Genomic DNA, 22,589 nt, shown 5'->3' on the forward strand with positions numbered 1-22,589 from the left:
CCAAATGTCTCCATGGACATTTTGGAAAGGAGCAAAAATCAAGGATGTTTTGGTATGGACCAAATGTCTTTAACGGATGTTTTGGATAGGACCAAATGTCCTGCCAGGGTCTTGGCAGAAAACCAAGGTTAAACTAAACAGGTAAGAACAAGTACGAATTTGTCAGAGAACTGTTGATATTTTTATTCTAGAGAGTAGACTGTTTAGTTTTCCATATTGAATGAGAGTAAAATAATGATCAAAAATTTAACCAATATACTCAAAGACTATAGTTAATAAAATTCATTAATTCAAATATATAAATAATGACAAGTCACAAAATAACTATAAAACATGAACTTAATAAATGTGATAAAATTATTTCTTATTTATAGAAATTATAAAAAGTTAGATCCTAATCATACATATATTTTGCATATCTATAAATGTATCATATATGCTGCAGTTGTTGATATTTCTATCTTTTGCCTTACAAGTAATACAAATTTAGAATTAATTCATTTCAGTATGCCTGAACTATTTTTTTAAATAGTGAAGTTTAATGAGTGCTTAATATGTGCTAGGCATTGTGCTAAATGATCAACATGAATTACTTCATTTAATTCTCACAATAAAATGATGAGGTTAGTGGTATTGTTATTATCCCCATTGTAAAGATGAGGAAAGTGAGGGACAGAGGGATGAATTAATTCTTGCAATTTCCAGTGTGATTTTGAACCAAGAAATATGAACAGAGCCTGTCCTTCTTGGATGTAGTATACTGCATCCTTAATATTTTATTTTATTTGATAATTACTTGCATTAAACAAAGGATTTGCATGTACATATGTCTTAACCAACACTGAACAGTGGAATGTATATTAAAACAAACTTTCATTTTTATGATTCAATATATATGTGTGATATGTGTATTTTATAAATGCAATTTTATAATTATTTTGCCTGGGTAATTTTAATACTTTACAAACCAATACCACACACCACAAAATAGTCTCCCTACCCATTTTTAACATCAGAAGTCAAATGTAAAAAGGTAAAATTTCAGAAACACTAATACACATCATACTATCCAGCTTCTCACATATGTTTAGGGAAGGGTAGGATAAAAGCCAGAAACAGAAACCATCAACAAATAAAACTCGAGTACATAATAAATTGTCAAAAGCTAAAAATGATCCTGCTTTTCTAAACATAGAAAAGGGAGGGAGGTAAAATAGATCTTTACACATGTAAAGGAGTTACAGAAAAATGAACATAGATATACTGTATGAGGCTAGTTAGGTGAAGCATGCAGAGAGAACTAGTAGTAAGCATTAGGAAAAACTGTAGTTAAGAGTAGTTACATTAAGTATTTATAATAGGGTGCTGTTATTTACATATAGTGGTACTTACATCCCTGTACAGCCAAATCTACAGCCCAAACCAAAGTCAGGTGTGAAAGAAAGCACAACAACGTCAGTAAGTACTAGGACGCAGAACAAAGAAAAGTGTACAGTTTGTTCTTTATTTTAAAAAGCTAGCAATCACTTTATAGGTAATAACAAGGAAAAGATTTTTATATATACATATATATATAAGCCAATAAATTGGGCATACTGCAGGATAAAAATACTTACATCTATATAGTTGGCATTAATGTAATCTGAAGAAGGATCGTCCTCAACAGGTTGCAAAATTACTCTGGAGTGATCATCTGAGATTTTTAAAGGATAAAATAAAAGCTATTAAAATTCCCCCCTGTTTTGAGACAATGACCCTAGTAGAAACTTAACATAATTCAGTGGTTAACAACAGATTATCCATAATATACTTTCAAAATTTCATTGGATACCAGTCATTTGAAAAAATGCAAGAACTTTAATGAACTCATTACTTATTTTGATGATAATATTTTGTTAAGAAAGCTTCAATGACTAGCATCTTCATAGTTAGGAAATTTTTAGTAGACATGATAGTAATGTCTGATAAATCATCATTTCAGTCATAAATTTTTCTGAATTACTAAACTTGCCTTAACTCCTAATTTTGCTTGTTAGGCATGATTTTAAATGGGTGGGATCTTTTCTCCCTGTACTTTACAGCAAATGGGCCACAGAATTAGGGAGTGAATTTCGAAACCCTACTCTCAACTTCTTATTTTGTGAGAGTTATGGTTACTCTCACAAAGGTTAAACTCTGATGTATTCAAAAGAGAGTGTAAAATAATTTAAATTGAGAATAAAGTAGTCTAAGTAAAATCAGCAGCTAGTTACAAGCTAAACTATCTGTCACTTTTCTTACTGCTCCTACGGTTTCATATGAATAAAATCAATTTATTTATCTCATGAATACACCTTGAAGACTTAATCAGGAGGAAGTCCCTAATGATAAATAACTTGGAGCAAATGGGATTCAGGCACTGGCTCCAAGAAAGGAAACAAGGTATATGGAAGGAATAACACTCCCACCTTGAATGTATTTGGTGGAACAGTTATAGTAATTTAGCATGAAAAAAATCCTTCATATTCATTATCCTAATATTTTCAGTTGTTAATGACACCTCCAGGCATTTATGTGCAAACATAAAATCCAGCAGCACATTATCACCACAAGATGAAGAATCTGAGTCAATTAATGAGAATGATGACAATTTCAGAATTGCTGCCAATATCCAATGCTATTATAATATTAAAAAGCTTACTTCATACAGATCGCCATCCTCTGGGATTGTTTTTAAAGTTTAAAACCATAGAAGGAGTAACTGAAAATTTACCCTTTATCTTCTACACCTGGTTTTTACATTTATCAAGACTCATAAGAGAACTTACATGCTATAATGTTTCCATATCTGTTTTTTGCTCTATTTTGATCTTTTTTAGCTACATCCCAAGATGCTGACTGTCCTTCAAAGAAGCTCTAGAAAAAAGCACAATTAACAAGCACACTGAATTTAATTCCTTTCCTTGAATCAAGTCTGTCTGTTTTAAAGACTAAAATAGTAAAAGCCACTTTCTCAGGGAGGAAGGGAGTCCTACAGCAGTGAACAAGATCAATTTTCAGACCTCAAAGCTTGTTTGTTGGACTCATACTTGTTCATCTTGGATTGGACTGAGTTCAAATTGAGGACAAGAAACAACTTTAGGGAAAAAAGCAGGGGGGCGGGGAGCCTTAAAAGTATTTCAAATTTAACATCACTGCAGCTTTGTGAGACGGAAGTAGAGAAAGCATCAGAGACTTCAAAACTACTTTTAATGAGCATCTTTCAAAAATATGCTTCCTTTAGCATTTCTAACAGGACAAAGAAAACCTGTTTTCTCCCATAATTATTCATTAAATCATGTGCAATACATCACATTTTAGTTTCTTTGAAGATCATGAAAAGGACTCAGTCTCCACAACAAGAGACCATATGAAAATTAAAAAGAGTCACCATCTCCAAGAATCTTGGAACGGATGAATTTGTTGATTGGTTTAATTACCATATGCAGCAATTTAAAATATGGGTATAGATATCTTTTTGCAGAAAAACTTAAAAACTTTGCTCAACACAAGAAAGGGGGTCTTCAAAGAGCCAATGGTCTTTGAAGTGAGGTACACAGGAATACACATGCAATGAACAACAACAACAAATAGTTCTGACAGAATATTGTAATTCCTTGTGCTATTTTGTCACCACAGCATAGTGTTTCCAGCCTATATCTAAAACCAACATTCAAAATTCAAAAATAATTTCATTCACTCCCAAACTAAGGTATAACAAGTAATCTGTGAATAAAAGGCGATGTTTAGAAGATTCCTTATGAAGTTAAAGGTATTATATTTTAGGTGGTCTTTCAAAGTAAGGTACCCCTTGGCTTCTTTCATTTTAACTGTGTGTGTTTGGTGGTGGAGGTACATCTACACCCGAGTGACATTTCTCATAAGTGAAAAGTAGCAAAAGAACTATTTCCTTTTTGCTATATTATGTACATTGGGATGTTTAGTTAAATAACTTCCTCTGTAGTATAATCTTGCTGTTTTACTTTGGGTAGGAAGGGGAAATAAGGATGAAAGAACTTCCCACACCCTTTTTTGGGCTGCTTTTTGTTGTCTGAATTTGCAGTACTCTGTTTTTCTTCCCAGCCACCCTCAACCTATAATCCTCAAAACAAAACTCAGAGTGACAAGTAACACATTTAACACCCATAGCTTGATCTTATTTTCAACAGAGGGTCAACACGCAAAGAGGCAGACAAGTATCCACTGCTTAGGTCATTCAAATGGCAGAAACTGCAAAGGTACACTAGGACTCAAGATATTCTGCTATGGATTTTTGAGTGGGGAAAACATAAGGTCTAACAAACTGGTCTCTAAGTAGCATAGTAAAATAAATTATGGAATCCAATATTTTTTATTAAAATGAATTTTGACCCAGCTATACCTCCAGGAAGTATCCTTTTTTCAATCATCTACATCCTTCTCCTCAAATGCCCACTAGATTGTTCATAGACAAAGGATTAGAGGGTCTACAGAGTATTCCAGTGCTTGCTATGTAAATGGGAGGAAAAGCTGCTAAATTCTGCTGAGTATCATGGTTAGAAGTAAGATTCAACATAGTATTGAAACTTTCACCTCATATTCCTCTTTGAACCCATAGCTGTCTGATGTCTTCATGAGATTAATGTGCTGTAGTAAGTCGGCTACCCTGATGGCTGGGTGCAGCTGTCCCGTCTGGTAAGGGGATTCTGTCCCCTCACACAGGTAGCGAGGTACATCAAGAAGACGACTGGATTCTGCTGTAGCACTGTGGTTCTCATCTGCCATGTTTCAGATTCCAGAAGATTAAAAAAAAGACAAAGTTACCTTGTTTAATATATATCTATGCAAAGCAGATTTTAAGATCTTATGATCTTTCTGATAATAGGAGGAAGAAAGAAATATAGTACAGACCTCGGGCAGCATCCCTATAAAGACAAAGCCTTTTACTTCAGCTCCAGGTAGGAGGTCAGGGAATATTATTAATATGTGTATACAAGCAAGACAACAGATGCTGTGAGATGTAGAGAAACAGCTGATCCACTTTAAAGAAGTATAAGTGGGAGATTTTGCTGTTTTGACTTTTTTCTTGTATCTGCAGTCATAGTAGTATATTGTGAGACCAGAAGATCAAGTTGTCAATTGGACAGGTGTTTTCATTGTTGATTGAATTGAACAAATTCTTTCCCACCCATATCCCAACCTCCCTATATAGGCAACCCATCCCCACTGTGGTCCTACTATGCCCTTCCACCTGGGACTTTTTACCATGAAATACTCCAGACCCATAAACTTGAACATTTACAGAATCTGCCCACAGCCCACTATGTCTGCCAGCCAGGTTACATGTGCATTTACACTTCATCTCTACTCCCTTGGTTTACTATTATTGCTGTTTTTTATTGCTGATACATTTTGACTCTTCTGGTTACTGTGTACAAGAAACCTTGGTTTGTCTCTGGGACAAAATATTTAGATACTTTTTCTGGAATTCCTCCATGGCCCATCTTGGCTGAGTTACACAGCGCCTGCTTTACATTCCCATGGCCTTCTGTTCTCCTACATTCATTTCACTTACAATATATTTTAATCATTTATTTCTTGATCTCTTTTTCTAACTAAACTCTAAATGCTTAGCATGTAGAGACAAGAGTCATATTTTTCTTTTTATTCTTAATGCCTGGTAAAAGCAGTCACTCAATAAATATTTCAATATTTCAATGAATCAATTAGTTACAAATCCATTAAATCCCTCACCACCCACATTTAAGTGCAGGCCCCATCCCAACTGTGTTGTTAGCTTAAAATGAAAAGAAACTCTTAAGTCTCTGTCATAAGAAGGAAGAAAAGAACAAGAACATTTTACCTCTGAAAAATAAATATTATTTTAATGACCATAGTGCTAATCATTACAACGAGAAGAAGCATGCTTATAATGATCACATTTAAACTTACCATCTTTAAAAAAAAACAAATGTTTTAAGGGGTGTTACTTTGGCAAACATTATACTGCCATACTCATTAACAGAAGAGAAAGTACACTCTTAGGGGAACTTTTGTTTTAATGATACTGCATACTGTAGAGAACGATATTTAGTTAACAGTTAAACATATTTCAAGTGCTGGTACATTTGCCTGTTCTATCACCAACTCTACAAATAGGATATGGCAAAAAATGAATTGTTGTCCCCATGATAAACATTTTTTCTTCCTGGAGAAGGAAAAAAAAAAAAAAAAAAAAAAAGAACCCCACAATCAGATTTGTGTGCTTCTATAATTTAGCTTGATTGCATTTACTTTATTTTCTCTTACTAGACTGAACGTAGTTTTTTCTTTTGTATTTACTTCTAAAACTCCACATTGAATTAAAAAAAAAAAAAAATTCTGTTGGATTCTGTTGTGACCTAAAAATACCCAAAAGAATTGACACTTTTTACTCTGGTTTCCCACCCCTCTACACACAAACATTTGCTAGCAACCATGATTCATGAGCGTTTGGTATTTTTTCTATGAGATGACACTCAATTGGTCTGCCTTTGCTAAAATACTGCAATCAATAGACTGACATAAAGAAATATACATCTCCCCTGTAAAATTAAATCCAGAAGCCACTGATTGGGGCACTATCACAGAATATACAGATTAGGATAAGAGGTAAAGAGAACAGAATGTCAGGAAGGCAAAATGCAATCACCCAAGCTGGAATAAAGGTAGTCAGTGCTCTGTGAAGCAGACCTGAGCTCACATTGTACTTGCTGGAGCAGTGGAATATTTACATTTGTAAAAGGCTCAGTAAGAAACAGAGGATTCATCCGTATTCCAGATCTTACATGATTACGTCTCAAGATGAGGTAGACAGTGCCTTTTGCTTTGCATTAGGCTTTAATACAGTAGTACAATGAGCAGTATTTTTTTTAAATAATTACATATGAATTATTAATATCTATACATTTCTACCTCACCTCATTGAATTACCTAACAATGCGACTAGAAGCAAGAGTACATGTACTAATTATTATCCTTACTACACATTTAAGAATAACTTTAAATATTTCTTTGATGGAAAGGTCCTCTATAGTTCTTTGCAATACACTTACCAGTAATAGGGACTTTAACCCAATGCAGCAGTAAAACACAAGAAAACAAAAATATGAATCAATACAAAAGTTTCTGACTTCTTTTTAAATCAGTAAGCAGATATTAATATCAAGCAATATTTGAAGTGATTTCAAAAATTGCTTTATAAATACAAAATCAACTGATGTAAAACAACTATAAACACGGTGATTCCAAGAATGATGAAGAATGCAACAAATCATTTCTAAATTTGGTATGATTAACAAGCTATTTAGCTTTCAAAGAAGAAATATAAAAAATATCAACCAGCTTGACTTACAAAATGAAATAAAATGCACAATGATTTTTTAAATGAATAGATTTATAATTCTATTGTGTTAACTCTAGCCTTCCTTAAAAATAAATATCCTCTTTCATGGGAAAATTATTACAATAATATTTTAAACTTTATATATTATCTCATTTTCTCTTTACTAAGCTCTGTGGAGAAGGTATGGTAAGAATTATTATATCATTTTATTGAAGAGGAAGCAAAGACATTTTTCATGAATATTTTCGTGAGTTCATATTTGTGAGTTCACAGGCGGACTGAGACTTATTAGACCCAATTTTACATGTCTTTGAATATTACCATAATGAAATTTTAACAGGTAACTATCTTTTTCCTTGAATTTTTAATAACTTCATTGAATTTAACTTATGAGCTTGATGCTGACCTTATTCTACAGTGCTCAACAGAAGATGACATTTTCAGAGGAATTTGATGCCTCTCAAAGACCATAATTCCTGGCTCCTCCCTATATGATCAGGCCATCCTTTGGGGCAAATTCCCCAGCTCACTTCCCTGACCTTATTGGTGGGAATATCAAAGGGAGAGTGCAGTCAGAGACAGAAAACACTGACTTACAGATTCTTTTAGAATATACCCTTGTATTTTAAAATTTTAGCTTTTAATAACTATTTTAGTCAAAAAGGTATATTTTACTTAACTGAGTTAGTTGTATTGTCCTAACATATTTTGAAAATATAATTAAACATTAAATATGTTGATAATAAAAATATGTGTAAACTGATGTCTTATGTTCAAAGAAATTTAAATATAAAACATGAGAACTGGGAATTTTAAAGGTACATTTATCTGGCAATTTCTACATTTCTCTGATTAAATCTTAAATATTAGAAGCACGGGGGACAAACTGATAAGACGACTTGTGAACATACAAGCCAGCTGGTCATGAATCATTGCTGTGTAATTAGTCAAGGGATAGAGCACAAATCGAAATGAAACCCATTGCATTCTTAAATATATTGTTAAAGATTTATTTAATTTTACAGCTGAAAAGGTCTTATTTATTACTAGCAATACTAGCTGTCTTAGATGTTATGCACTGGTAGTGTTAATTGCTCAGTCGTGGCCAACTCTTTGCGACTCCATGGACTGTAGGCCGCCAGGCTTCTCTGTTCATGAAATTCTCCAGCCAAGAATTCTGGAGTGGGCCATTTCCTTCTCCAGTGTGGTGGTAAATCTTGGCTTAATGTAAATTTTTTGACAGATAACACTTATCATGTAAAGTGCATATAGAATGCAAAACTCCATTATTAATACTATAGCAATTTTACCTGCATTTATAAATTCTTAACTAAGACAAAACTAAAGCAAATGCACAAATGCCAAATGTTTACTTGGAAATGCATTCTTTAGTTGTTATAAAATTAGGAGGATTTAGAAAAATCCCTTTAAATCAGGTATATTTTATATATATATACTAGCGATTCTGGTAGCACTGGCCCCTGAAATGTGTACATTTGGATTCATTCTACTAACTTGCAAATATAAACATTAGTTATATATTCATATTAAGGGTCCTTGTACTCACTCCAAATCTAACAGAACCAAGAATTAAAGGATAAGTTGTTTTTAAAAAGTATACCCAACTAATTTGAAATGCACTAGATCTAATTGGGTTGATCACAATTGCTCTCTTTGATAAAATCAGGACTACATTTTCAAAATCAAACTGCTTCTGCCCTGTAAATACTGTGTAGACAAAGCTGTAACCCATGCAAGGAGGTGTGATCCATGCAAAAAAAGATGACAAAGAATTAGGGCCTCACCTAACACAGCGGTCGGCACAAGTGGATCATTGGGCACTGCAGGAAAACAAAGCTCATGAAGGAATATATTGCCCTAAAGTTGTATTTCATAGTCTTTTTTCCTTTAAAATAGATTTATCATTTCTTAAGAAATATAAATATTAAACTTTCTTTATTACTATAACCTGCAAAGGGACCATTCTCTTTCTCAACTTGGGTTACCTCAAAATATCAGGAAAGGTACATCTATAATTATAGTTCAGTAGTCAGTCCAATTTTAAAAACCAAGAAGATTCAACTTCAATTTATAAAGATTATAAAATTAGGGGGAAAAATGCATTTAGATCTATCCAGTGAGAGGTACTTAGAGAGGTAATTATATTCATTCCACTTTAGCTAACTTTGGAAAATAGATTTAATCCTTTCTCCAAGTTCATAAGTGTATATTTATAGATATACTTCTAAATTCAAACTTCATAATAAGGTATATAGGCATTAGATAGAAAAGCTTTGGAAACAAAAATTCTTTCAAATCTTTAATTGATTAATTTTAAATCAAGTGGTTAGAGAAATGATACATCTATACTTTTAGCAAAACTTTCAATAGCAACGTTTTATGTTTTTCTCTATTATTTATCTTACAGTGAAAAAAAAATAGAACAGATCAGAAAGTCCTTATCACTATGAAAACTAAATTCCAAAATGACTCATTATAATATCCTTAACTACTAATGTGATATAGGTACATATCAGGGAAAATCATGGCCAATAATTTTTAAAAAGTTTGCACCAAGCTGAACATTTCAGAAAAAACATCCCCTTTTGAAAAGCCATAAATGCATAAACCTACAAATACTTTATTTTCTCAGTCTTACCACTACATATTTTTATAATCTGTATCAAAAATAACACTTCTATTGTTTACTTCTTTCCTTATACAGTTTTTCCCAAACTGGGATCTGTGGCAAATGCCTCTGTGAACACAAGGCCAAGGATAAACACAATTTGCTTTCCTCAAGTACCAATTTCACTTATTTATTTGAAGAGACAGTCAGGTAATTGAACTTAATTTTAAGTAACAAAATAAACATAGTGCTACGGAATGGGATAAACAAAATTCTAGAAAATTTGACGATAAACAGTAATACTGATCATGGGGCATTAAACAATACTTCAGAGGAACTGTTTTAAAAGATATGCCTCCACAGATAAACATTTGCAATTCTTAACATAGATGAGTGAATAGATGGATTTCACCATTCCCTGTCAATCCCTCAGTTCAAGTAAATTTTTGGACTTCACACCAGATACTTAACAGTATGTAGATTTCTTTTTTCTCTGGTTAACTTTTTATTACTGAAACTCTTGAGGCATCTATAGAATAATTAAATAGAATGACTTCCCATGCCAATAATTCCCAGAAAGAATTATGATATCTCATATCTCAAAGACTTACCCTTACACAATGGAAGATTCAAATACAAAACAATTATAAATTCTGACATGAGCTAATTTTATGTAGGCAATCTATTTTAACTTAAAGCAATAAGATTTGGTCTGAGTGGTGTATGAATGTCTCTTATAGTAATAAAATTCATACAGTTTGAAGTTAAACTAAATCAAATATCAAGACTGAAGTCTTCTGATAAACTCGTTTATTCCATATCACTTTTTCTATTTCCAGTTTCTTCTTCCACTCTCTGTCTTATTTCCCCTCACTATTCAAAAGCTAATGTGTTGAATTCGAGAGAAATTAAATAGCTTTAAAAGTCATTGATCAAAATTTTGGTAAAGAACTTACATCTTGGACTAAAATTATGTTGGTCCATGAAGGTGATGGAAAGAGGGTCTTCTGCATGCAGAGTGCTTTGATCAGCATAGCTTCGATCCATAGCATTTACCATGTGTGTCATTTCCTGCCGGGTGTTCCCCATAGCATCTTTGCGTTTCTTAGCAAGCTTGCTGCCAAAACAAATACGAAAGGGAAACCTTAGTGTGAGGCTTGAAGGAGAACTGACACCAGCAGTAAGTAGTTCAGGAAAGCCCGAGGGTAAAGATATAGATTTGGTTTAGAAACTCTAAGAATATGTCATAATTTCAGGAATTAAGTTTGACATCCAAACAATATCTGTTGATTGCTATAAAACTGTTTTATTTGTCATATGGATATTTTAACATTCAAGCTGTCAACCCAAATGTCTCATCACTTCTTGTATTTTATCATTACAATAAATTATCATAAAGCATAACTATACTTTATTAAAACAGTAAGTAAATGCTTCCTTAGTAGTGTTGTTCAAAGAAAAGTTAATGCTAAATTTTGGTTTTCCTTCTGGGTGATTAACACGCTTGATCAAAATTTCAGAAGATGTTCTGTGGAAATAACATGACTACTTTTTCAAGTTTATTTTATTACAGTCATCCAGTTAAAATAGACAAACTCTATTCTTCACTCTTTGTCTTTTTGTTCAGTAAAAGTGCAGTGTGTAGAATTAACACTTTTAAATATATTTATATAACATTAATCCAAACCTAATCAGGAAATTTGTAGAATCAACTGCAGCTTGATACAAGGCAAATACTCAGGAATATATGGGGAAATTATGTACTTTATAAGAAAAGTACTTTGAGAAGAGTTTGGAAAATGCTGTGTAGAGGTATTATGCAAATGATCATAATATTGAATAATAAACATGGTCAGATCCTAAAAATATGTTTCAGAACCCCATGGCAGAGTGCCAACTACAAATGGCCTCACAGATGCAGCTACATAAATGACACAGGAGATTTGGAAATGAGCAGAGTTAGACTTTTGAGCTCCTCAGACACTGACATCTTTATCTTACATACCAAGGATGTTAAATACAATCTGGTTCGTTGTGAATGTTACACATGAAACATGCAATTAAAAAACTATTTAAGGTATATAAAATTCATCTCATATTAATAAAAAGAAAGGGACTCTCAATGCCTACAGTTTGCCAGATTATGTTCTAAGTTTATGGCAGCAGTTTAGAGGCCTTGGAAATATATTTTAGTTATTTTAAGAATACCATTTCTCAGCTGGATTATTAACTAGGGTAAATTTTTCTGATTCTCATTAGTATCTGTACTAGAATAAATATACTGATATACTACAAATATGTTAAAAAAAGTTATTTATTTAGTAGTTGTGTTTATGTCCAAAAGCTTTTCCTTTAGAAAATTAATCTATTAATTTGATAGCTACTCATGTGTAGGACATTTTTCTCTGAGAATTATAGTCCTTAGCCTCAAGCATACATACCCAACAATATCCAATATATTGACATAGCATATATGACACCTAAGATAGTCATAAACTAAGCTTTAGAGATGGAAATGGCATACATTTTAGAAATAATAACAATGATAAGGATAGTATTATCAATAATAAAACAATGACAAAAGTATAACAAAAACTACCACCACCACTACCACGACCACTACATCGTCACAACCACGTCACCACCACCATTATTTAGCAGCAATATTTGCTCTATTCATTGAAAGATCTCTTACCTTTTTTTTCTAGGCTAGTGGGCAAAAGCTCTGTAAAACTCCTAACAGGTTTTAGACAGGGAATATAAAAGTGTTGCTTCCCATAGTGAGACAGCACAAAGAAGGGTGGGGATTGTGGGGAATTGGAGAGTAATTTAGGGGGCAAATTACCTAAGTGAACATTGGCACTTGATCCCAGAGTAGTTTCTAATTTTAAAATTATTTTTGAAGAGAAGTCACAAATCTAAATATGTATATTTTCTTATTCTTTCAAGTGGTCCTATTTTTTGGAAGAGTGTATGTGAAATTAAAAGACGCTTACTCCTTGGAAGGAAAGTTATGACCAACCTAGATAGTATATTCAAAAGCAGAGACATTAGTTTGCCAACAAATGTCTGTCTAGTCAAGGCTATGGTTTTTCCTGTGGTCATGTATGGATGCGAGAGTTGGACTGTGAGGAAGGCTGAGCGCCAAAGAATTGATGCTTTTCAACTGTGGTGTTGGAGAAGACTCTTAAGAGTCCCTTGGACTGCAAGGAGATCCAATCAGTCCATCCTAAAGGAGATCAGCCCTGGGATTTCTTTGGAAGGAATGATGCTAAAGCTGAAACTCCAGTACTTTCGCCACCTCATGAGAAGAGTTGACTCATTGGAAAAGACTCTGACGCTGGGAGGGATTGGGGGCAGGAGGAGAAGGGGACGACAGAGGATGAGATGGCTGGATGGCATCACTGACTCTATGGACATGAGTCTGAGTGAACTCCGGGAGTTTGTGATGGACAGGGAGGCCTAGCGTGCTGCGATTCATGGGGTCGCAAAGAGTCGGACACGATTGAGCGACTGAACTGAACTGAACTGATGGGGCAAATTATACATCAGTAGGTCATAGGTTATTCTACAGCCTTCACTTTTCAAACTTACCTCTAGGATAGTTCCAAACTTGCCTATAGGCTATTTGTTCTTCGGCCTACATTGTTCTTTTACCTCTAATATCTGGTTAACTTCCAATTCTGTCTTGCCTCATCAGGGAGACTTCTCTAACTGAGCATATACAACCTTTCTCAGACTAGGTTTCCCTGGTAGGTATTTTTAAAGCACCATGTTTTCTGCCTATAATAATACTTATCACATTATCATTGCAAGGATCCTTTTGTTTTTCCCACTGTGTGTTCCATGAAGGGAAGAACCCTCTGTATAGCCCTAGCACTCCGAGCAGTGTCCGGCACATAGCAGACACTCACTAAATACTTGATCGAATGGATGAATTAGGTCTCTTATATGCTCGGCACTTGTCATTTGTTAACTCAATTAATTCTCAAATCAATGAACTGAAGGAGGCATGAGATTTCTAATTGTATAGATGAGTTCACTGAGGCTTACAAGTTAAATATCTTGCCCAAGGTTATTAATCTAATATGCAGTAAAGAATGACCTGGTTCCAAGGCCTAAGCCCTTATACTATATCCAGTTACTTTTTTTTAATTGTCACATTACCATGTGTATTATAATATGAAGCAGTCACTGCTCTAAGAGTTAAAGATTAGTTGTTATAAATTTGAGAAGAATGTGGATGTAGCACAAATGCTTTGCCATTTTAAAGTTTAAAAAAGAGTTGAAGAAATAACTTTCAGTCTTTGTTTCTTGGATAAGAAGAAAGAATAAATTCATTCCTCAAAAATTCTGAGAGATTGACGTGGCTAAAAATAAGACAACTTGAAATTTGGATTAAAAACAATGTAAAAATTTGAAGACAGATAGATTGAAGCAAATGGTAAAGACGTTTAAATTTTGAGGCTTTACCTTAAAATATATAATTTAAACATTTTATGATTGAGAAAAAATAAGAAGTAATGAACTTGTCAAATGCATGACAGGTAAAAGATTTCATAGCAATGAAGGACTTTTACTTTTCAGATTCACAAACCTTTGTTAGTAGATAGATTATGAGAGAATATATATAAAACCTTTGTTGATATCTGCCAACCATGTATTGTCAGCTTTTTTTTATACCTTAATCCTCACAACAACCCTGTGAGGTAGGCTTTAATTCAGGTTATTACAAAAGAAATAAATATTATCACTAGAGTTAAGTGCTTTGATCAAGAACTGACAGTTACTATGATGATGCCAATGAATTTTTACTTCAAAGATTACATCTGGTTTTCTTTTAAATTTTACTATAATTTATTTCTACATTTCTTTTAAAAACTGTCTAATTTAGATTTGCTTCACTAGATCTGTTTAAGCAGCTTTTAAAAACATAAGTCTGTTAAACTTTTTTCTAATTATGATTGATAATGCCAGGAACCCTAAGTACTTCAGTAACAGTATCAAAGCCTAATACATAGTCTAGAATACAGAAATGCCACACGTCTATAAAAAGGCAATCTAATCCTAATATTATAGATAAATGGATGACTAATGGTAACCTTATTGATGTTCTCATAATTAAATATTTATTGATTCCTGCATGTTTGATATTTTGTCTCCATCTGAGAAACCAGCATATATAATGTACGCTTCAGGACAGTTAAGCAGATCATTTTGCAACTACTTGAGTTTGACAGATGTGCAAATGACTTTCATTATCAAAGCAGCCAACAGCATAAACTTCTGCAGGTGGATATATGGGTGGGCTATAAAGAGGAAAAGTGCTCCATCATTGTATGAAACGGTACATTTAATTACCTTTGGCTTCATCAAACATGATTTAACAAGGGTATTATGATCCATCACAATAAGCTAGGAGCACTGTTACTTTACACCTGCTTATTTTATCAGATTTTGAAAAGCCAAATGTTTATAATATTTAAACTGTTGGCAGAATTCTGTTACAGTCATTGAGACTCTCACCAAATCTTTCTGTAAAGCTAACTTAAATTTACTTAGTGAAGTAAATACTGTGGGATATGTGCACCAAATACTTAATCAAAATCCTTGACTCTCAAAATTTGGTGGATCAAATATTGATCAAGCAATGACCAAGAATACTCTGTTGCATCATTCCTTTGGACTGAATGTATACGCTGGAATTTAAGGTAATAAGCTGAGAATGATTATTGAAACAGACTGGACAACACTCTCCTTCCTCATCAAGAGTAGCATGTCATACTTAAGCATAGGAAGAGCTAAAACTTTGGAGCACAAAAAAGGATATGTAACACCTATTATGTTTTGTTTAGGTTGACAGCCTTTCTTTTTCCATCTTGGTTTTACAAAATCATTGTCCTATTTAAGTCATAATAAATAAACTCGAAATTTCTTCTCTAAAAATATTTTTTTATTTATCACTGCCACATTATAATTTTTATCCATTCGTTTTCACCAGAGCATACTGATTGCCTACATAGCTAAACCAAAGGTGTTCTGAAGTCACAACCCATCCCGGATTCCTGGAAATGTGGAGAGAAGTTATCACAGTCAGACCTGACCTGATTTGCATTCTGTGAAGGCATTTTGAATGTTCTTCTATGAATACATCAGTTGGGTCATTTTTTTCAGATATAACAGTGTGGCTCGGACGGTAAAGAATCCGCCTGCAATGGGGGAGACTTGGGTTTGAGCCCTGGGTTGGGAAGATCCCCTGGAAGAGGGCAAGGCAACCCACTCCAGTATTCTTGCCTGGAGAATCCCTATGGACAGATGAGCCTGGCGGACTACAGTCCATGGGATTGCAAAGAGTCGGACACGACTGAGCAACTAAAGCACACACATGTAAAAATAGGTATTAGTGAATTGCAACCACTATCTCTACCGGATGAGTGAGATATCATATTGATAATGTACAGGTTTGACTTAAGTATGTAAATGATGCTTTGGGCTATAGACTATGACTACTTATGGAAAATCGTAAATAAAAATTAAAAGTAGCTGAACATACAGAAATACAATATCCCTTTTTAAAAATAACCTATTAATAAAATAGGTTAATAAGTAAACTTTATAGCTTTAGAGTCCAGAAAAATACTTTTTTTGCAGTCATCAAAATTGCAAACATTCTGTTTTTTGGTTTGTTGTTTTTTTTTGAAAAGGGATACTGCATCTTTAACACATGTAAAGTCGTATATCACCCATTTTCTACTTACAGGTAGTAGGAGTAAGAATAGTAGCTCCTCCTGGCAAGCAAATCACAGACAGTGGAAAAAGAGAAGCAATGGTGAATGAAAAGCGTGACTCTGTCACATTCAATAAAGCAGAAAAATGTGCGTTAAAAAGTAAAATAAAATAAAATAAAATTCATGTTTTTTTGTTGTTGTTGTTTGGATTTCAATTTGCTCATGCATTGGTTAGATATCTTTCGCCATGCAATTAAACAGACAGATACGCAATAGAAAATAAAATTTAAAATACATAATTTGGAAAAAATAACATGCTGACTTTTCTATAGCCAAAAAAATTGAAAAATTAAATGGATTGTGTATTTTTAACATGCAGTTAAGCATAATATCATCCATTACCATCTAAATGTCATGACAGATGGAATAGCTGTGTATAGAACTTCTACACTAAATTGACTATTTTTCTTTAAATACAAAACATAAAGATCTATCAGGTTAATATAGAATCTATGCAGAATGACACATTAATTTCTATAAATAAGTCATTATATCTTATTAATACACAGGTACATACATATATTATGTGAATATACATATGCACCATATACTATATATGCACAAAGGCATTTCTACAGCAGATGTATGTGACCATGATATCATATACATTTACTGTACTGAAACATAATTTCAAATTTATGTTTGGAATTATTAATGTATTCATGCTGCAAATTTAAAATAATACATAACCAATGAAAAAATGGCATACATTTGGAAATAATTCAACAGTGATTAAATTAAAATGACTTTGCGTTTTGAAAGATGCAATATCCCTTTTCTTAGCCTAAAAACTTACTTTATATATACCCTTCACTGCAGAATTTTACTAAATTCCAAACCATTTCTTTATATAACAACCAAAAATACACAGAAATTTTTTTCAACGTGAGAAATATACCTATATATATTACTCCTAGTAAGAGATAAAGTCTCTTAAAATTAACAATTTCCCATAAAAGTAAAGATAATGCAAGGCTAAAATGATTTACTTTTCCATTATTTTTATTATAAATTTGTATATTAGCATATCATATAGGGAGACTACATGATATACTAAAATTGTTAACTTTGATGCTATCTAACATTGTTATAATACCTATACTTTTGTGTATGTATAACAAACATATTTATGATTAAATCATACACAGTATATGTGTGATATACTACATATAACTAAAAGTTATTATGAGGTTTCTTAGATACGTAAGGGATTCTTGGTTATATTATACAGAAGATAATATACCTAAGCATGTAACTTTATCTACCTATAAAATTGCAACTTCTCTAGTCCTAGAGGTAGTGATGAGGAAGAGAAAATAAAAAAACAAAAACCCTAGCATACTTCCTAGTAGGAGACAATCAATTAAAGCATAATTATGAAAACTCAAACATTAAACATTTTAATAGAGAGGCTCATTTATCCAACCATTTAAAATATGAACCAGGAAAGAATTTGATGCATTAGGCAGTTTTAGAGAGTTGTCAGAACATTTTAACCACACCAAAAAATCATGCTTAGAGATTGTTTTGATGTACTTTAGAAAATTTATGTTTCGTTTTTGGTTATTTTTGAAACAAACAGCCACAGATTAGAAAGGCTACCACAACAAATAAGTGTTTTCAAATAATTAACCCATAAAACCAGTATTAACCCAATTTTAACTAAGACAAAACCAGAGGCCATTTTCATGTTTTCATATCCAGCCTGAAGTAGCTGAAATACTTTTAACTCTAAAGCACAGTTAACTCTCTAAATATAAAGAGTTTAGTTTAACTCTCCAAATATAAATTTAAACTAAGTAGAAACATAAGATCTGAAAGTTGTATTCAATGATTTTATTGATCTTGATTGGCAAATTTATTAGTAAAATGTTTAAACCTTCCTGTCTCAAATATGATATAATTTCCAACCACAGAGGTAGACAACAGCAAAAAGAGAAAGCACTATTGGGGAAAGCACGTATGTAGCTAATTTAACACAAAACACTATAATGCATACCTAATGTTTCTAATGCAGATGTGTCTTCTCCAACATATATATCTCCAGGGGGTAATTGTAAAGAGGCAATACATTAAAATAAACTCTTATGGAATCATTAAACATGTAGTATGAGTCATCTATATTATTCATGATTTATTTTGAGTACAAAATAACAATCAAAATAGTATATTATATGATTTAGTATAAAGTAAGCAACATCTTTTATTATATTCAATATAATTAATGAATGAGAAATACATCTATACACCAATATTTTAGAACTATACTTAGCAAAGGTTTTTTAGTAATCCTTCCAGATTGTAATATTGTTTAAAACATATGATTGGAAGGATTGGAGAGTTCCATTAATTTCTAAAGAAATGCCTTACAGATAATGATATTTTATAGAATAAGAAAAAGTTCAAATTATAAAAACTGTATTCTTTGAAATGCTTTCTGGTAGATGTATACCTTAATGTACCAAATATAATTCAATTTAAATTCCTGTAGGTCTTAATATCTTCATATAATTCCAGAAGATGGCGATATTCGTTGATATAGTATAACACACTAATGCTCAATTTAAAAATTTGGTTCTTCATATTAAAGTGCTAAAGTATTTAGTCAGTGAATATTAATATACAACTTCATAAAATAATGTTCATATTTCTCATATCTTATTTGTAGTCAACATTTAGAAAAACAGTAAAAGTGCAAAATAATTCATAGACCAAATATCATAAGAAACTCTTATTTTGCCATGTGTAATAAAAAAAACTTCAAAATATAAGATACATTAATATCTCAAGCATTTGCGGAATTTAATTCATACATTGATTTCAAGGTTAAATTGACAAAAGCAAATTTTATATCCAAAATTAAACTGCAAATAACCAATTAGAATTTATTTTCCAAGCAGGAGAAATATACTTAGATGCTGGCAATATTGCTAAAATTCAATTCTGCTGTTTATTCTCATTTAAAAAGAGCTCAGGGAAACAAAGAAGTGTCTGAAAACTAGTAACCATGACATAAACAGTGAATGAGTGGGACAGAACAAAATCAGGTCTTACCTCTTTTTTACAATTAATATGACTACTAGGAGCAGGAGGATGAACACCAAAATCCCAGCACTAATTCCTGCGATTTTCACTACTCTGTCAGTCTGCTTGGCTGGGTCTGGAATCACTTCTGGTTCTTCTGTTGCTGCTGCTAAATGAATCAAAAAATAAATTACTGAAAGCAGCTAATTATCACAGAAAGGAAAATTATTCCCAGCTAAAGATTACTACAGAAAGACAATTTATTTTATTTGAATAAAAGTAACTTGAAAATAAGAAGAATGGAACTGGAGGAATCAACCTACCTGACTTCAGGCTCTACTACAAAGCCACAGTTATCAAGACAGTATGGTACTGGCACAAAGACAGAATTATTGATCAATGGAATAAAATAGAAAGCCCAGAGATAAATCCACGCACATATGGACACCTTATCTTCGACAAAGGAGGCAAGAATATACAATGGATTAAAGACAATCTCTTTAACAAGTGGTGCTGGGAAATCTGGTCAACCACTTGTAAAAGAATGAAACTAGAACACTTTCTAACACCATACACAAAAATAAACTCAAAATGGATTAAAGATCTAAACGTAAGACCAGAAACTATAAAACTCCTAGAGGAGAACATAGGCAAAACACTCTCCGACATACATCACAGCAGGATCTCTATGACCCACCTCCCAGAATATTGGAAATAAAAGCAAAAATAAACAAATGGGACCTAATTAACCTTAAAAGCTTCTGCACATCAAAGGAAACTATTAGCAAGGTGAAAAGACAGCCTTCAGAATGGGAGAAAATAATAGCAAATGAAGCAACCGACAAACAACTAATCTCAAAAATATATAAGCAACTCCTACAGCTCAACTCCAGAAAAATAAACGACCCAATCAAAAATGGGCCAAAGAACTAAATAGACATTTCTCCAAAAAAGACATACAGATGGCTAACAAACACATGAAAAGATGCTCAACATCACTCATTATCAGAGAAATGCAAATCAAAACCACTATGAGGTACCATTTCACACCAGTCAGAATGGCTGCGATCCAAAAGTCTACAAATAATAAATGCTGAGAGGGTGTGGAGAAAAGGGAACTCTCTTACACTGTTGGTGGGAATGCAAACTAGTACAGCCACTATGGAGAACAGTGTGGAGATTCCTTAAAAACTGGAAATAGAACTGCCTTATGATCCAGCAACCCCACTGCTGGGCATACACACTGAGGAAACCAGAAGGGAAAGAGACACGTGTACCCCAATGTTCATCGCAGCACTGTTTATAATAGCCAAGACATGGAAGCAACCTAGATGTCCATCAGCAGATGAATGGATAAGAAAGCTGTGGTACATATACACAATGGAGTATTACTCAGCCATTAAAAAGAATACATTTGAATCAGTTCTAATGAGGTGGATGAAACTGGAGCCTATTATACAGAGTGAAGTAAGCCAGAAGGAAAAACATAAATACAGTATACTAACGCACATATATGGAATTTAGAAAGATGGTAACAATAACCCGGTTGAGACAGCAAAAGAGACACTGATGTATAGAACAGTCTTATGGACTCTGTGGGAGAGGGAGAGGGTGGGAAGATTTGGGAGAATGGCAATGAAACATGTAAAATATCATGTAGGAAACGAGTTGCCAGTCCAGGTTCGATGCATGATGCTGGATGCTTGGGGCTGGTGCACTGGGACGGCCCAGAGGGATGGTATGGGGAGGGAGGAGGGAGGAGGGTTCGGGATGGGGAACACATGTATACCTGTGGCGGATTCATTTTGATATTTGGCAAAACTAATACAATTATGTAAAGTTTAAAAATAAAATAAAATTGGAAGAATAAAAAAAAAAAAAAAAGGAAAAGTCAATAATACTACACATCTTTCTTTGAAAGATTGATATTTTGTTATCACAGATGGATTTATTTTTACTTAAATTTTGTAAATTTTGCATTAAAATATTACTTGAAAAAAAAAAAAAAAGTAACTTGAAAATATAAATATGGTAGCATGCTAAACTCCAACATGAGCGATTTAAGGTTAAGGGAAGTGTTTTTTGAAAAGGGATGTTGTTAACATAAAAAAAATAAAAGGAATGATGAACTATTTTTCTTCAAGTGTCCTTAAAAGTAAGGACACAGGATTTTTAGCCATGAGTATAGTGGAAAGAGATGCGGTTGGATTTAGAGATTCATTCTTTTACCACTTCATTCAACAAGTCCTTCTCTGCTCAGCTGCAAGGTGCCATGCATGACCCATTAAGGTAGTGCCAATGGCATTTATCTGGGACACAAGGGATTACAGTGTAAGTGCTGGAGGTGTGAGTTTATGATATGATTTAAAAGATTTGAAATAAATTGCTGGTTTGGAGGAAGACAAGAATAACCAATGGAAAACAAATTTGTCAAGGAATATTTCACATCCTCTTAACAAATAAAATCCAGAATATAAACTTGAAAAACAGAACATTGAGAAGATTAAAGTTTTTTTTTAATTCTTTGTATCTCCTCACTTTCTTTCTTTCTCAAAGCAACCACCGTTTCTCACATACAAAAACAATTAATATTACAAATCTTAAACAATCTACAAGCTCCAGTAGACCTCTGAAGACATTTTTCTTTTATTTGCCTTGAAAACTGGCAAGGAAAACATTATTATCTACATTTTACAGATTAAAAAAAAAAAAACCTGAGGCTTAGAGATACGGAATAAATTGTAAATTCCTCAAGAACAGAGACAAA

General features: G+C 33.0%; 1 protein-coding gene across 2 annotated transcripts in view; it reads right to left on the reverse strand.

The window, feature by feature from the left end:
• Nucleotides 1–22,589, reverse strand: part of PTPRK (protein tyrosine phosphatase receptor type K) — a 619,393-nt gene that overhangs the window by 25,614 nt on the left and 571,190 nt on the right. The window contains exons 14-18 of one of the 2 annotated variants that reach the window (XM_005897592.3): nt 19,853–19,988; nt 10,967–11,127; nt 4,591–4,775; nt 2,808–2,895; nt 1,617–1,693 (exon numbers count right to left, since the gene is read on the reverse strand). In XM_005897592.3, the coding sequence (XP_005897654.1) occupies nt 1,617–1,693; nt 2,808–2,895; nt 4,591–4,775; nt 10,967–11,127; nt 19,853–19,988 (647 nt within the window). Of the gene's footprint in view, nt 1–1,616; nt 1,694–2,807; nt 2,896–4,590; nt 4,776–10,966; nt 11,128–19,852; nt 19,992–22,589 lie in introns of both variants that reach the window. The other variant, XM_005897591.2, reaches the window with a different exon arrangement.

Source organism: Bos mutus, chromosome 9, assembly GCF_027580195.1.
Source record: "Bos mutus isolate GX-2022 chromosome 9, NWIPB_WYAK_1.1, whole genome shotgun sequence".
Classification (NCBI taxonomy): domain Eukaryota; kingdom Metazoa; phylum Chordata; class Mammalia; order Artiodactyla; family Bovidae; genus Bos; species Bos mutus.